General features: G+C 46.2%; 1 protein-coding gene across 2 annotated transcripts in view; it reads left to right on the top strand.

Moving 5' to 3' along the window:
- Positions 1-13,285, top strand: part of THAP4 (THAP domain containing 4) — a 41,891-nt gene extending 28,606 nt beyond the window's left edge. Inside the window, exons 5-6 of one of the 2 annotated variants that reach the window (XM_081242343.1) lie at positions 664-767; positions 12,974-13,285. In XM_081242343.1, coding sequence (XP_081098469.1) covers positions 664-767; positions 12,974-13,093 — 224 coding nt within the window. In that variant the 3' untranslated portion in view covers positions 13,094-13,285. The remainder of the gene's footprint in view (positions 1-663; positions 768-12,973) is intronic. The other variant, XM_081242344.1, reaches the window with a different exon arrangement.
- Positions 13,286-14,920: the final 1,635 nt, after the last annotated feature.

Raw genomic sequence — 14,920 nt, 5'->3', positions numbered from 1 at the left:
GGCTCAGGGGGAGCTGGAGAGTCGGGGGCCGGCAGGCCGGAGGCTGCAGGCGTGGCTCTGTGGGAACAGGCCGGCTTCATCTCCGGCCCTCTGTGCTCACATGTGTGCTGTGGCTCAGCTTCCCGTGCAGGTGGGGCTCTGGGGGTACCTAGACCAGGGAGCAAAAGTTATGTCTGGAAGTTTGCTTTGCCCCCAGGGGGAATTCATCCTAAAATAGTAAACCAGGTTCATGAATTCGAAATTACTCAACACCCACCTACGTGACCCTTAACCTTGCTCACTGGCTCAAGTGAGCGCTCACTTCCTGGAAGCAGGTGGACAATCAGGGCCAGCTGAGCTGCCCAGGGTGTTGGCAGCCTGGAAATCGGTGGGCAGCCAGAGGGGCGTCCGTTCCGCTGGCCTCGTGTCCCTCCTGTCAGATCGCTGGGGGAGTGGGAGGGCCAGGGTCAGGGTGACCCCCATAGATCACCTGCCCCGGCTGCAGGAGGAGTTGTGTCTTTTCCCTCTTGATACCTGGGGGGTCATCGCAGGTGACTGGGCAGTTATTGCCTCGATGGCCGCGACGTTCAGATTGGTTGAGCCCTTGATTGCAGAGGAGGGTGGTCAGCGCAGGGCAGCCGGGAGCCCCGGGCGGGCTGCATGGGCTGACAGTGTCCCTTGCAGGCATCGTGGAGGTGGAGGAGGGCGAGGTGAACGGGCAGGAGCTGTGCATCGCGTCCCACTCCATTGCCAGGACCTCCTTCGCCAAGGAGCCCCACGTGGAGCAGGTGAGCCCGGGTGGGACCGCACGGCACCCCTGCCTTTGCACCCCATCCTGGAGGCCTGGCTGTCTCCGGTCACCCGGTTCTTTCTCGCGCTCACACAGGCCGTGATGTGATTATCTATCCCTGCTCGTGCGCGGTTGGCTGTCCTCGGGTTTGTTGAACAGTTATGTCCCCACCAGCATTGCATGGGGGGGGACCTTGTTCCCTACTCCTTGACCAGTGCGTTGTGTTTTCAGGATTTCTGATTTTTTTAATCTGATAAATAAAAGGTGGTATCTCATTGGTGTTTTAAATTTAACTTATGAGTGAGGGGGCATTCTTTGTGCTCACTGGTTGGTTGTATTTCTTGTTCCAGTACGTGATGTTCAAAGTCATTGCCTGTTTTTCTGCGAGGTGTCATTTTCTTGTTGATTTCTGGGAGATCTTTTATGTTCTGTGGATATTAATCTGTTGTCTGCTGTATTTGTGACAACACCCCTATCCGGTGGCTTAGGTTAGCCTGACGCATGATGTCTTCTACCCGCAGACTGTACATCTTCCTCTAGTTGCCTCTCGGGGTCTTTTCCTAAATGCCGTCTGAATTTGGGCTCTTGCTCAGGAAGGTGTCTTCTACTCCAAAAGGATAAAAGTATTCTTCCATTTTCTTGTACTCTCACAGCTTTCCTTTTTTACGTGTAGGCCGTTAGCCTCTCTTCCTTTTTGTTTTCACGTGATGGGCGCCAGAGACTCCGCAGGTAGCCGTGCACAGCAGCATGGAGGTGCGCTGCAGGGATTTCGGATCTTGTTCGGTGTATTTCAGTAGATACCAAAGTTGGTTTCTTTATGGTGTCAACCATAGAGGCCTTGGACACTCCATGGTGAAGTCTTAAGTGCCTTATGGTTCTTGTTGCCGCTCTGTACCCCTGCCCTGCAGCAGTGCACAGAGGGCCGGCTGCCCCACACCCTTTCCCGGGCTGGGCCTTGAACTTAGGCTATCCTGGTGGCTACCAAGTGGCATTGCAGTGTGGTGTTAATTACATTTTCCCAGTGACTAATGATGTGGCTCATCCTTGCGACGTGCTTATTTGCCGTTGTGTTCTTTGTTTCATGACATGAGCGTTCAAATCCTTTGTCCTTTCTCTCCAGCAGCTTGTTTGCCTTATCTTTGAGCTGTAAGTTTGTTACATATTCTGGACACAAGTCCGTTATCAGGTAGACGTGTTGATAAAACTGTGCTCTCAACTTAAAACTTACCATTTCATTTCTTTAACAAAATGTTTTACTTTTGATGAAGTTCTGTTATCAGATTTTTCTCTTACAGTTAGTGCTTTTTGTGCCCTGTCTTAACATTTTTTGCCTAACACACACTTTCACCTGCATTTTCTTCAAGAATTTTTACAGTGTCTCCTTTTACTTTAAGGTTTATTATTTGGGAATTTATATTTTTGTATGGTGTGAAGTAGGGGTCAAGATGCTTTCATTTTTTCCTAGATAGATATCCAGTTGTTCCAGCACTATTTTCTTTCTTTCTTTTTTTTTACAATTTTATTTATTTTTGGCTGCATTGGGTCTTCGTTGCTGCTCGTGGGCTTTCTCTAGTTGTGGCGAGCGGGGGCTACTCTTTGTTGCGGTATGCAGACTTCTCCTTGCGGTGGCTTCTCTTGTTGTGGAGCACGGGCTCTAGGTGCACGGGCTTTAGTCGTTGCGGCACGTGGGCTCAGTAGCTGTGGCTCGCGGGCTCTAGAGCTCAGGCTCAGTAGTTGTGGCACACGGGCTTAGTTGCTTCACGGCACGTGATCTTCCCGGACCAGGGACCGAATCCGTATCCCCTGCACTGGCAGGCGGATTCTTATCCACTGTGCCACCAGTGAAGTCGCCCAGCACCATTTTTTAAAAAGAAAATTATCCTTAATTTGTTGAAGTATGTAGGTGGCTTTATTGAAAATCAACTCATTATATTTATGTGGATCTTTTCCTGGACTCTGTTCTACCCCATTGATCTCTAATCTGTCTTTACAGCAGTACCACACTGTCTTGATTATGATAGCTTTGTATTAATCCTTGAAATCGGGTAATATAAGTTACCCATTTTTTTTCTTTTTCTTTTTCCAAAATTGGCTATCCAGGATCTTTCTCATTTCCATATGAATTTCAGAATCAGCTTGTGAATTTCTAGAAAAAATTTTACTGGGATTGCTTGAGTTTCTAGATGAACGTGGGGAACTGGCATCTTCAGCGAACTTAGTCTTGTGATCAGTATCAGGTAAATGTCTACATTTATTTAGGTTTTTTCCACCCTAAATTGTTTTTCAGTTTTCAGTGTACAAGCCATACACATATTTTGTTAAATTTTTCCTAATTTCATGGTTTTAGATGCTATTATTAGTGATTTAAAAAATTTTCCAATTATTTGTTTGTAGTATATGGAAATAAAATTGATATTTGTAGATTGATTTTATATCATATAACCTTCTTAAATTCACTTATTTATTTTAGTAGTTTTTTAACAGATTCCGTAGGATTTTCTGCATAGGCAGCCATATCATTTGCTATTACAGACAGTACCTTTTCCATTCTGATGCCTTTTATTTCTTTTCCTGCATTAATTGCACTGCATAGGACCACCAGTATAGTATTCAGTACAAGTAGTGGGAATAGACGTTGGTACCTTGCTCTCTGTCTTAGGAGCAGGTGTTCAGTCTTTCACCACTGGGTGTGATGTTAGCTGTAGGTTTTTTATGGATATTCTTTCAAAATTATATTTCCTTATATTTTTAGCTTGCTAGTTTTATTATTGAAGTATAATTGATTTACAATATTGTGTTAGTTTCTGGTATATGGCAAAGTGATTCGGTTATGCATATATATGTGTATATTCTTTTTTTTATTCTTTTCAGTTATAGTTTATTCTAATATATTGAATATAGGTCCCTGTACTATACAGTAAATCCTTGTTGTTTATTATATATGGTTGTGTGACTAGTTTTAAAAGATCATAAATGGGTATTAAATTCTGACAGATGCTTATGATGAATTACAGTAATAGGTTTTCTGATGTTGAGCCAACCATGCATTCCTTCAGATAAACCCCTTTTGATTGTGATGATCTGTCATTTTTTATATTACCAGATTTATGTATTACTAAAGTATGTAAATTGGAAAATTTTGGTGTCATATTATTTATTTTATTCTAATCATTCCAGGTTTAATTTCTTCCTCTTTGTTTTGTTTTTTTTGTCTGTTTGTTTGGTTTTTGGGAGGGGGCTTCCTAAAGGAAAAATTTGGATCATTGATATTTAATCCTTTTTAAAAATAAATGTATTTATTTGTTTGTTTATTTATTTATTTATTTATGGCTGTGTTGGGTCTTCATTGCTGCGCGCAGGCTTTCTCTAGTTGTGGCGAGCAGGGGCTACTCTTTGTTGCGGTGCGCAGGCTTCTTATCATGGTGGCTTCTCTTGTTGTGGAGCACGGGCTCTAGGCGCATGGGCTTCAGTAGTTGTGGCACGAGGGCTCCAGAGCGCAGGCTCAGTAGTTGTGGCGCACGGGCTTAGTTGCTCTGCGGCATGTGGGATCTTCCCGGACCAGGGATCAAACCCGTGTCCCCTGCATTGGCAGGCGGATTCTTAATCACTGGACCACCAGGGAAGTCCTTAACCCATTTTTATTATTTTTATCCTCGCTCAAAATATTTATTTTATTTGTCCGATGATTTTGTTTCCTTGAACAGGATTATTTAGAAGAATGTTACTTATTTTCCAACTATTGGAGGATTTTCTTGCTATGATTTCTAATTCAGTTCTATAAAACCCAGAGAACGTAGACTGTTTGAAAGTTATTTTGTGCCCGGTATATGATCTAACTTGGTGAATATTTCATATGCACTCAGAATGAATAAGTATTTGACAGTTGTTGGCTGTAGTGGACTGAAAATACCAGTTAGGTCAAGCTGATTGATAATGTCATCAGATTTTCTATATACTAGCGGATTTGGGGGTTGGGGGTTCTTGGTTGTATCTAATTACTGAGAGGTATTAAAATCTCCAGTATGACTGAAGATATTTCAGTTTCTTTCTTTGGTTCGTTCCATCTTTGCTTCGTAACTTTGAAGCTGTGTAATTTAGATGCATACAGATGATATACGTATTATATTTATGAAATGTCCTTTATAGCTTGTAATACTATGCCTGGAAGTCTGCTTTGTCTGATACTAATGTAACCGCACCTGCTTTCTTATGCTTATCATTTATACAGTATATCTTTTTTCCTACCCTTTTCACATTCAAATTGTGTCTTTATACTTACAGTACATTTCCTATAGAGTCTTGCTTTTTTTCTCTAGTCAGAAAACTCCGTATTTTAATTGGAGTATTTAGTTCATTTATGTCTAACATAAGTATTTGTATGGGTGGTTGTACATCCACCATCTTGATTTGCTGCTTTACTTCTTTCTTGGCTTTGTTCCTCTTTTGTTCCTTTAGTATGTTTTCTTGGGTTAATTAAGTATTTTTAGCATTCTGTTTTATTTCTTCTATTAGCTTAACTGTATCCTTTTTTTAAAATAGTTGGTTTAAGGCTAACAATATGCATGCTAAATTTATCAAAGTCTGTTTATAATCAGTGATATACTGTTACATTTCCCATTTCACATGTGTGTTAATCTTACAGCTGTGTAGAATTGCATTTATCTTCCTTTTGTGCTGGTGTCATCATACCTTTTACATATAAAAAGTATCCACAAATGTTATAAACCTTCACACTAGGATTTTTGCTTTAAATAATCGGTTGACTTTCGAAGAAATTACAGTGGGGGGCCAGGGGAGTAATCTCTTATAGTTACCCACTTAAGTTTCTCTTTGTGTTGCTCTTTTCTCCTTCTATGGAGTTTCCTGTGGTATCATTTCCCTTCATTCTGAACCTGCGTTAGTGGCATTTCTTGTAGTATAGGTCTGGCAATGTTTCTTTTGAGTTTATTTCACCCCCAACTTTTTTTTCTTCTTCAGTATTTTTTATTGTGGAAAAATAGATACATAAAACTTAATTATCTTAACCATTTTTAAGGGTATGCTTAAATATATTCACAGTGTTAATCATCTCCAGAACACATTCACCTTGCAAAACTGAAACTCGGGCCCACTAAACGGTAGCTCCCTGTCCTCTCCTCCCCTGACCCCCTGGCAGCCACTTCTCTACTTTCCATCTCTCTGATTTTGACTACTTAGGTACCTCATATCAGTGGAATCATACAGTTATTTTTCTTTTTGCATCTGGCTTACTTCACTGAGCACAATGTCCTCAAGGCTCATCCATGTTGTAGCCTGTGTCAGAATTTCCCTCCTTTTTAAGGCTCAGTAATATTCCAGTGTATGGATGGACCACATTTGCTTTTCCATTCATCCATCAATGGATACCTGAGTTGCTTCCACCTTTTAGCTATTGTGAATGCTGCTGCTGTGAACACGGGTGTACAGATATCTCTTCAAGACCTGCTTTCAGTTCTTTGGGGTGTATATCCAGAAGAGGAATTGCTAGATCACGTGGTTAATTTTATTTTTAATTTTTTGAGGACCTGCCATAGCTTCTCACTTTACCTGAACCATTTTACATTCCCATCAACAGTGCACAGGGGTTCCAATTTCTCTGCATTCTCATCCTTTGCTGTTTTCTGGTTTTTTGATATCACTCATCCTAATGGGTGCGAGGTGGTATCTCATTGTAGTTTTGATTTGCATTTCCCTAAACGAGAGCGATATTGAGCAACTTTTCATGTGCTTCTTGGCCATTTGTATATCATTTTTGTAAAAATGTCTATTCAAATCCTTTGCCCATTTTTGAATTGGGTTGTTTGTTTTTGCTGTTGTTGAATTTTAGAAGTTCTCTGTTATTCTGTCTGTGAATCTTTTATCAGATATATGATTGGCAAATATTTCTCTTATTCTGTGGGTTGTATTTTTTCTCTGTAAATAGTATCTTTTGATGCACAAAAGTTTTAAATTTTCATGAATTACAGTTTGTCTGCTTTTTCTTCATTGGCTATAAATTGGTATCCAGGAAGTCATTGCCAAATCCAATGTCATTACACTTGCCCTATGTTTTCTTCTAAGAGTTTTTATAGTTTTAGCTCTTACCTTCAAGGCTGTGACTCATTTTGAGGGGTTTTTTTGTTCATTCGTTTTTTGTACTAATGTTAGGTAAGGGTACGGTTTCATTCTTTTGCGAGGCGATATCCAGTTTTCCCAGCACCATTTATTGAAAAGGCTGTCCTTTCCTCATTGAATGGTCTTGGCAACCTGGTTGAAAATTATTTGATAACATATGCAAGGATTTATTTCTGGGCTCTCAGAACTGTTCCATTGGTCTATATGTCTGTTTTTATGCCAGTGTCACACTGTTTTGGTCACTGTCATTCTGTAATAAGTTTTGAAATCCGTTGAGAGTCCCTTGAGATTCCATATGAATTTTAGGATGGATTTTTCTATTTCTACAAAACGCATCATTGGCATTTTGATTTGAATTTTGTTAATTCTGTAGGTCTCTTTGGGTAGTATTTGTTTCTTAATGATTTTAAGTCTTCCAATCCACGAACATGGGATATGTTTCCATTTATTTATGTCTTCTTTAATTTCTTTCTGGAGTGTTTTGTATTGGATTGGCCAAAGGGTTCGTTCATTTTTTTCCTTAAGAGGGCTCTACTAGCACTTAGTTGTCTTTAACTTCATTCAAAACAATTTTGTTAGATTGTGTGTGACAGCTGTCATACCAGCGTGCATTTATAAAAAGACTTATTGGGACTTCCCTGGTGGCGCAGTGGTTAAGAATCCGCCTGCCAATGCAGGGGACATGGGTTTGAGCCCTGGCCTGGGAAGATCCACATGCTGTGGAGCAACTAAGCCTGTGCACCACAGCTACTGAGCTTGCCCTCTAGAGCCCGTGAGCCACAACTACTGAGCCTGCGTGCCACAGCTACTGAAATCTGCGTGCCTAGAGCCCGTGCTCTGCAACAGGAGAAGCCACCGCAATGAGAAGCCCGCGCACCGCAACGAAGAGTAGCCCCTGCTCGCTGCAACTAGAGGAAAGCCCGAGTGCAGCAACAAAGACCCAACACAGCCAAATAAATAAATAAGTAAGTAAATACTTATCAAAATTGGTGAATTTTAATATCGAAGATGGAAGAAAAAAGCAACATTTTGAGCATATTATGCTTTATTATTTCAAGAAAGGTAAAAATGCAACCAAAATGCAAGACAAGGATTTGTGCCATATATGGAGAAGGTACTGTGACTGATCAAACGTGTCAAAAGTGGTTTGCAAAGTTTCATGCTGGAGATTTCTCTCTGGCCGATGCTCCACGGTCAGGTAGACCAGTTGAAGTTGATAGCCATCAAATTGAGACATCAATTGAGAACAATCAACGTTATACCATGTGGGAGATAGCCGACATACTCAAAATATCCAAATCAAGAGTTGAAAATCATTTGCACCAGCTTGGTTATGTTAATCACTTTGATGTTTGGGTTCCACACAAGTTAAGCAAAAAAAAACCTTCTTGACCGTGTTTCCACGTGCGATTCTCTACTTAAATGTAATAAAAGTGTTCCATTTTTAAAACAAATTGTGACAGGTGATGAAAAGTGGATACTGTACAATAATGTGGAATGGAAGAGATCATGGGGCAAGCGAAATGAACCACCACCGACCACACCAAAGGCCGGTCTTCATCCAAAGAAGGTGATGTTGTGTATATGGTGGGATTAGAAGTGAGTCCTCTATTATGAGCTCCTTCTGGAAAACCAAACGATTAATTCCAACAAGTACTACTCCCAATTAGACCAACTGAAAGCAGCACTCAACAAAAAGTATCCAGAATTAGTCAACAGAAAACGCATCATCTTCCATCAGGATGATGCAAGATGGCATGTTTCTTTGATGACCAGGCAAAAACTGTTACAGCTTGGCTGGGAAGTTCTGATTCATCCATCGTATTCACCAGACATTGTACCTTCGGATTTCCATTTATTTAGGTCTTCACAAAATTCTCTTAATGGAAAAAATTTCAATTCCCTTGAAGACTGTAAAAGGCACCTGGAACAGTTCTTTGCTCAAAAAGGTAAAAAGTTTTGAGAAGATGAAATTATGAAGGTGCCCGAAAAATGGCAGAAGGTAGTGGAACAAAAGGGTGAAAACGTCGTTCGATAAAGTTCTTGGTAAAAATGAAAAATATGTCTTTTATTTTTACTTAAACACTGAAGGCACTTTTTGGCCAACCCAATATATGTGAAATTTTAAAAAAAGAAAGAAAACTCACAGAAACAGAGTAGAATGCTGGTTACGGGGGGCTCAGTTGGGGGAAATGGGCAGATGTTGCTCAGTGGGTATGAACGTCCAGGTGTGAGATGGACAGCGTGGCACTAGAGTTGACAGTGCTCTGTTGTATTAGTGAAATTTGCTAAGAGGAAAAAGACGTAACTGTGAGGTGATGGACGTATTAACTGACCTTATCGTGGTAAACATTTCGCCATATACACATGTATCGAATCATCATGTTTCAACTTAAACCTATACAGTGTTACATGTCAGTTATATCTCAATAAAGCAGGGGGCAAAGGAGGGGAAAGGAGCCAGTATTGGCAGCAAGCAGCCTGCATCTGTTCTAATTCTTTTTTTTTTAATTGGAGGAGAGTTGCTTTACCATGTTGTGTTAGTTTCTGCTGTACAGTGAAGTGAGTCAGCTGTACACATACGTACATACCCTCTCTCTTGCAAGTCAGTGAGAGAAACGTGAGGCCTGCACTGTCTGTAGTTCTCCAACAGTGTCCTGATGTCCTTGTTTATCAAACTCAGCCCCTTTCTTCGTGACTCAGCCCCCTCCTTGATGCCTCAAGTGTTGTATGGGGTGGCTTCTTGGTTTTTTTATTTTAGGACCTAAAACAAAGTCAAATCCATCTAACTCTCTCCTGGCCTTTCCTTCTCCACCTTTTCCCTACTGGACAAGACATAACAGGAACAAGAAAAAAAAAAACAGTTTGAGAAATCATTAAAACATCAAGAAGTTCTCACATCAAGCTTCTCTCTACAGTAATATTTCTCTTTGGTCTGTGCTGTCGAGGAAAAGTGAGCACACTTGGCTAAAGTAAGAACTCGTGTCGTTGTCAAGATGGCCTCTGTCCCTGTGTTCAGAGGCTCCTTGGCCTCCTGACCTGCCTTTGCCATTGGAGTTGGGCCCCAGCTGTGCGGGGCAGCTTCTGCTTTACCCAGTGGCCCCAACAGGCTCCACTTTGAGGGTTTAAAGGCAAACAGTTGCTTCCAGCCCCACCTTGTTTAAACTTGTTTAAACGAGGGTCAGTCTGCAGCTCAGGTGGGTTCTCATCCTGAGAGTGGACTTGGCACGACCTCAGGATCACCGTCAGCAGAGGCCATGGGCGCTGCAGGAGGTCTGGTTCTGAGCCTGAGCGATGTCATCTACGACCTGCCTCAACTTTAAATTCTGCCAAATAACTTTCATTTGAAGAGAAAAATAGCACAAGAAATTTCATCCAAGAGGCCGCCAAGCCCAGAGGAGCCTAACAGGTGATTCCCGGGCACGGGGACACGCTGCAGTAGCAGTGTCGTCGCTGAGGGCACCACGGTGAACACAGCCCTGAGTGTGTGTTCCGGCGGCCGGGCAGCCCTCACACACCCTCTCCCTGGGACCTGGGGAGGTCGTGGGGCACCAGCGTCTCCGCCATGGTGTCTCCCCCGTGACCGTCTCCCTCCTTTTGCTGCCCTGCGTCTTGCTGCTCGGTGGCTGTTACCGGATATTCACAGACTTCAGCACAAAGCAGCAGAGCCGAAGGCCGAGGGAGAGGCCGCCCTCGGGTCAGCGCACGGTGAAATGGGCTGTGTCCTCGCGGCGTGGCCAGCAGCCCCTGCGGCAGCGCGGAGATGGGACGGGGGATGCAGGGCCACACGAGAAGCGAGGTTGTCCTCAGATGCTGGTTATCGGGTGTGACCGCAGCCTCGGCCCGTCAGGCGGGCTCCGTGTGAGAGATACGCAGTGTCTTCCCTTTAACATGGAAAGGCTCACGGGAGGGGGGGGCGGGGGGCCCACCTTCAGGTCCCCAGGGAGGCATTTCCTTTGCCCCTGCCTGCGCTCCCCCTGCACGTGTGGCGCTGGGCGTCTGGCGTGAGGGCGAGAGCCAGTGTCCCGCGTCGGCGGTGGGGCGTCTGGGGAACAGGCGCCCCACGGGCTGCGGGCTCTGAGGACAGGCGGCCGCTGTCCTGCAGAAGCTGAGCGCGTGGCCCGTGGCGTGGGGAACACGTGCTTTGTTTCTCTCCACTGCACTTCTGCTTCCTCTGCAGAGTGGTTTCAAGGGTAAGAGCCTTGACTGTTGTTTTTCAATTAAATTCCAGAACAAAGGCTGTGGAGTTGAAGAAGCAAGTCCAGTGTGAGAATGTTGGCCCACCACCCGTCTGCTTTCTGTTTGTCCGCCTCATCTGGGGCTGTGCCCTCCCATCCTGCCCTCTGCAGCCCTCTCCCGTCCTCAGCGGTTACCGTGGTGAGGACAGCGTGTTGACCTTTGACACCTGTGGACGGTGGCAAGGACCTAGGACAGGGCCGCTCAGACCACCACGCGGGGTGGCCCCTGGGGCTCAGTGGCAGTTGTGAGGCACCGGGTCTGGGGCGGAGCCTGAGACTGCATTTCCAGCAGCTGCCCCGGTGGGGCTGGTGCCTGGAGCCCACCGAGTAGCAGGGACGTAGGACACTGACTCTGTGTCCTCCTCCCGCCTCTGCTTCTGCTGTCACGTGTTGTAACTACGCACACACACTAGACCCCACAGGGCTGTATAAATGCCAGTTAACCCTCACTTACAGCAGCATCTGGGTTGCACACAGCTTTCCTTACGTTTACCCCTCCTGTTGCTCTTCCTTTGTTCCTGTGTCTCTGCTTCCACCATTTTCCTTAAAACCTGAAGAACTTCCTCTAGTGTTTGTTTCGTGTAAAGAAGGGGGGAGTCCTGCTGGTGGTGAATTCTCTGTGGATTTTTTGTCTAAAAATGTCTTTATTTTGCCTTCACTTTTGAAGGGTGTTTTCACTGCAGCCAGAATGCCAGGGGGACAGTTATTTTCATTGCTTTGAAGATGTCCTTCCATTGTCTTCTAGTTTCCATCCTTTCTGTTGAGTTTCTTGAATTCTAGACATTGCGCGTGAAAACCGTGGGTGACTTGAGGCCTTGTTTGATGTTGTCTCCCACCAAAGGGCAGTTCTTGCGCTTCTGGTGGTTTGTCCAGGAAGGGCAGATCCTGTCCACAGACATAGCACTACTTTGAACTGGACTTCCCAATCTGTTTCTGGGGAACTCTTACTCCTGGGGTGCGGCCCTGAGGGGGTCCTGACCAACAGCTGGGCGGTTTTCCGCGGCCCCTCCTTCTAGACGCCGGGCAGCGGTTCCAGAGGGTGGCCCGTGCAGCACAGCAGCACACCCGGCTCCCCAGCCTCTGGGTGGCCTCTGAGAGTCAGCACAGGCCTTGGGGGGACGGCTGCTCTGAGCTGGGTCTCTCCCCTGCACGCCCTTCCCCCTGAGGCCTTGGCCTTGCGGCCTGGCTGCTTTAAACAGGCTCTGGAATCTGGCTTTCCTCTCTTCTCTGCCCGATGGTCGCTGGGGCCTGGCCAGCACGGGTTCTGGCGCTTGTGGGCCCCCACCCCCACCAGTTCTGGCGCCAGGTAGCCACCCCTGGAGGCGGCTTCCACAGTCCTAGGGCTTTCACCCTCTGTTCACAGACATTCCAGGCAAACCCATTTTCTCATCGGGGGCTCGGCTGCTGCAGGTCTGTGTTCCTGTTAGAAACAGCTGCTGAAATTGGCCCTGATGAATCGGGGTTCCAAAAGTGCTGGTCCCAAGTTTTTTGAGAGCACATTTGACATCATTTCAAGCTGTGTAGAGAGGGACGCGCTGGACAGGCGGCCCCTAGTCAGCCGGCGAGGCTGATGCTCGTGCTCGCCTCCGGTCTTTTGGGAACAGCTGAGCGGCAGGGAGAGGGCACGGGCCAGGGGTCAGGACGCCCATCACGGCTGCCGGCCGAGTGTCTGTCACCCAGTGGTGGGGACACTGCCTGGCTCACAAGCCCCTGACCACTGAGGTGAAGTGTTGCAGCTGCCGCGGGAGCGTGTGGCCTGTGGTGGCACCTCAGCGGTTGTTGAATCTTTGGAAGGTAAAATTAAGGCGTTTTGTATTTGTTTTGTTCTGCTCAGATTACCCGAAAATTCAGGCTGAATTCCGAAGGCAAACTTGAACAGACGGTCTCCATGGCAACCACTACGCAGCCCATGACTCAGCATCTGCACATCACCTACAAGAAGGTGACCCCGTGACCCCAGGTAGAGCTGAGTCCCGGTGGGGCTGGCCTGTGTGGTGACACTTCAGCTTCTCAGCAGACACTGCGGCAGGTGTGGGTGTGGCCACAGGTCACTGTGGGTTCAAGGGTGTTGCCACGTGTTCCTGTAATGGCACAGAAAAACCAAATAAAAGGCCTTTATTTTTATGGCTAAGCATTTTGAATATTATCACTTGCGTAGACTGCGTTTCTTTCATCTGCTGGTGACTATTTGTTTTCAGAGTCGTTTCCCTAAAAAATTAAAAAGGGGTGACTCTTTCTCTCTCCTTTCCTCCCTGCAGTTTTGACAAGATCTGAAAATATTTATAAATCTACAGTAGTCAGCAACAAGGTGAAGACAAAGGTAGGACAAAAAAGGATTGCAGTTAATTTTCCTTTATTTTTAAAGAGCTGAGAGTATAAGGACCCCATTTCCACATGGACGAAGGGCATTCCCAAGGCAAGAGGATGGTAGTGAATTTATCATCATCATTCTGTAAATTTGATTTAGTCTCGGCAATATAATATTACCTTCATTTGTTTGTTTACAAGGTAAGTTTCCAGACACACCCTGACGCCCTGGACCTCACCCAGTTCCAGCTCCTGCCAGCATGTCCCCACACCAGTGGTTCCATCTGCTCTTTCCCCCTTTTTGTGGCTGGCGCATCTTAAAGCGAATTCCACACACAGTGTCACTTCTCTCGAACACTTCAGCATGTGTGTAAAAGCAAAACAGAGCCTTTCTCTTTTCCTGAACACAGCACAGTATCAGGAGCCTCACCAGGAACACAGACAGGGGTGAAAGGAGGCCACGCTCAAGAGCAGGGGTCAATGTCTGCAGCCACACACCCCCCCTTGCCACACACCGTGGGGACAAAAGGCACCGCGGCGGGGGTGGGTGTCAGTACCTGGGAGCGCAGAGGAGGGACCGGGGCTGGTGCTGAGCCCTCAGAGGAGCGTGGCCGGAGTGTGAGCAAGGCGGCCGGCCCCCTGCGTGCAGGGTGGACGTGGTGGCTGGGCTGGGCTCGCTGAGAGCATCAGGTCAGCAGAGACTCAGGCACAGTTCGTCCCTCCAGCTGCAAACCTGGGAAACCAGACAAGTTACTGGCCTCCGAAAGTCAACGACGGGAGAGGAATGGATGGACACTCCCTTTCCAAAAGGGAGAAATAGGAAAGAAGGCGGCGTGACAGGTCCTGAGCAAGTCCAAAACCTTAAGGCTTAAGCGGAACGATCCTCTGTGGCTCAGTGTCTGTCCTCCGGGCCCCCCTGGGGTGGTCCTGCCCCCCACCAACCCCGCCACAGCTTTGCCGGGTGCAGCGCTCACCACAGTTCTCAGGGGTTGGAGTCGTGTGCCTGCGGCTCTCCCCAGGTTCTGCCCACCCGGGGTCGCCCTAGTGGGGGCTTTGCACCCCTTGCAGGGTGTGGGTCTCTGCCTGGGTCATGAGCCTGAGGCTCCAGGTGGCTCCATCCTTCAAAATTGAGGGAAGGTAGCAAGGCCCCCAGGGCTCTTGCATTCTGCGTGCTGGCAGAGATGGTACCTTGTGGAAGCCAAATACCGATTCCAGCCAAGTTTGCAGCTGTGCCCTCCAGGGGGGCAGCCACGTCTGCTGTGGCCCAGGAATGTGGGGAGCAGAGCCTTATCCTCTGGGCCTGGGATGGAAGGGTCACCCCCACAATCTCTGAAATGCCTTTGAAGACATTTTTCCATTGTCTGGACTTTAGGCTTCTGTTTAGGTGGCTGCCTGGTCTCCCATCATGTGGGTAACTGAACCAAGCGTCATGATCTGTCTCAACAAGCTTTCTTACTACTTTCAATATCAATAG

The sequence above is a fragment of the Mesoplodon bidens genome (assembly GCF_964165515.1).
Source record: "Mesoplodon bidens genome assembly, chromosome: 8".
NCBI classification, from domain to species: domain Eukaryota; kingdom Metazoa; phylum Chordata; class Mammalia; order Artiodactyla; family Ziphiidae; genus Mesoplodon; species Mesoplodon bidens.
This window is presented reverse-complemented; position numbering and strand designations above follow the sequence as displayed.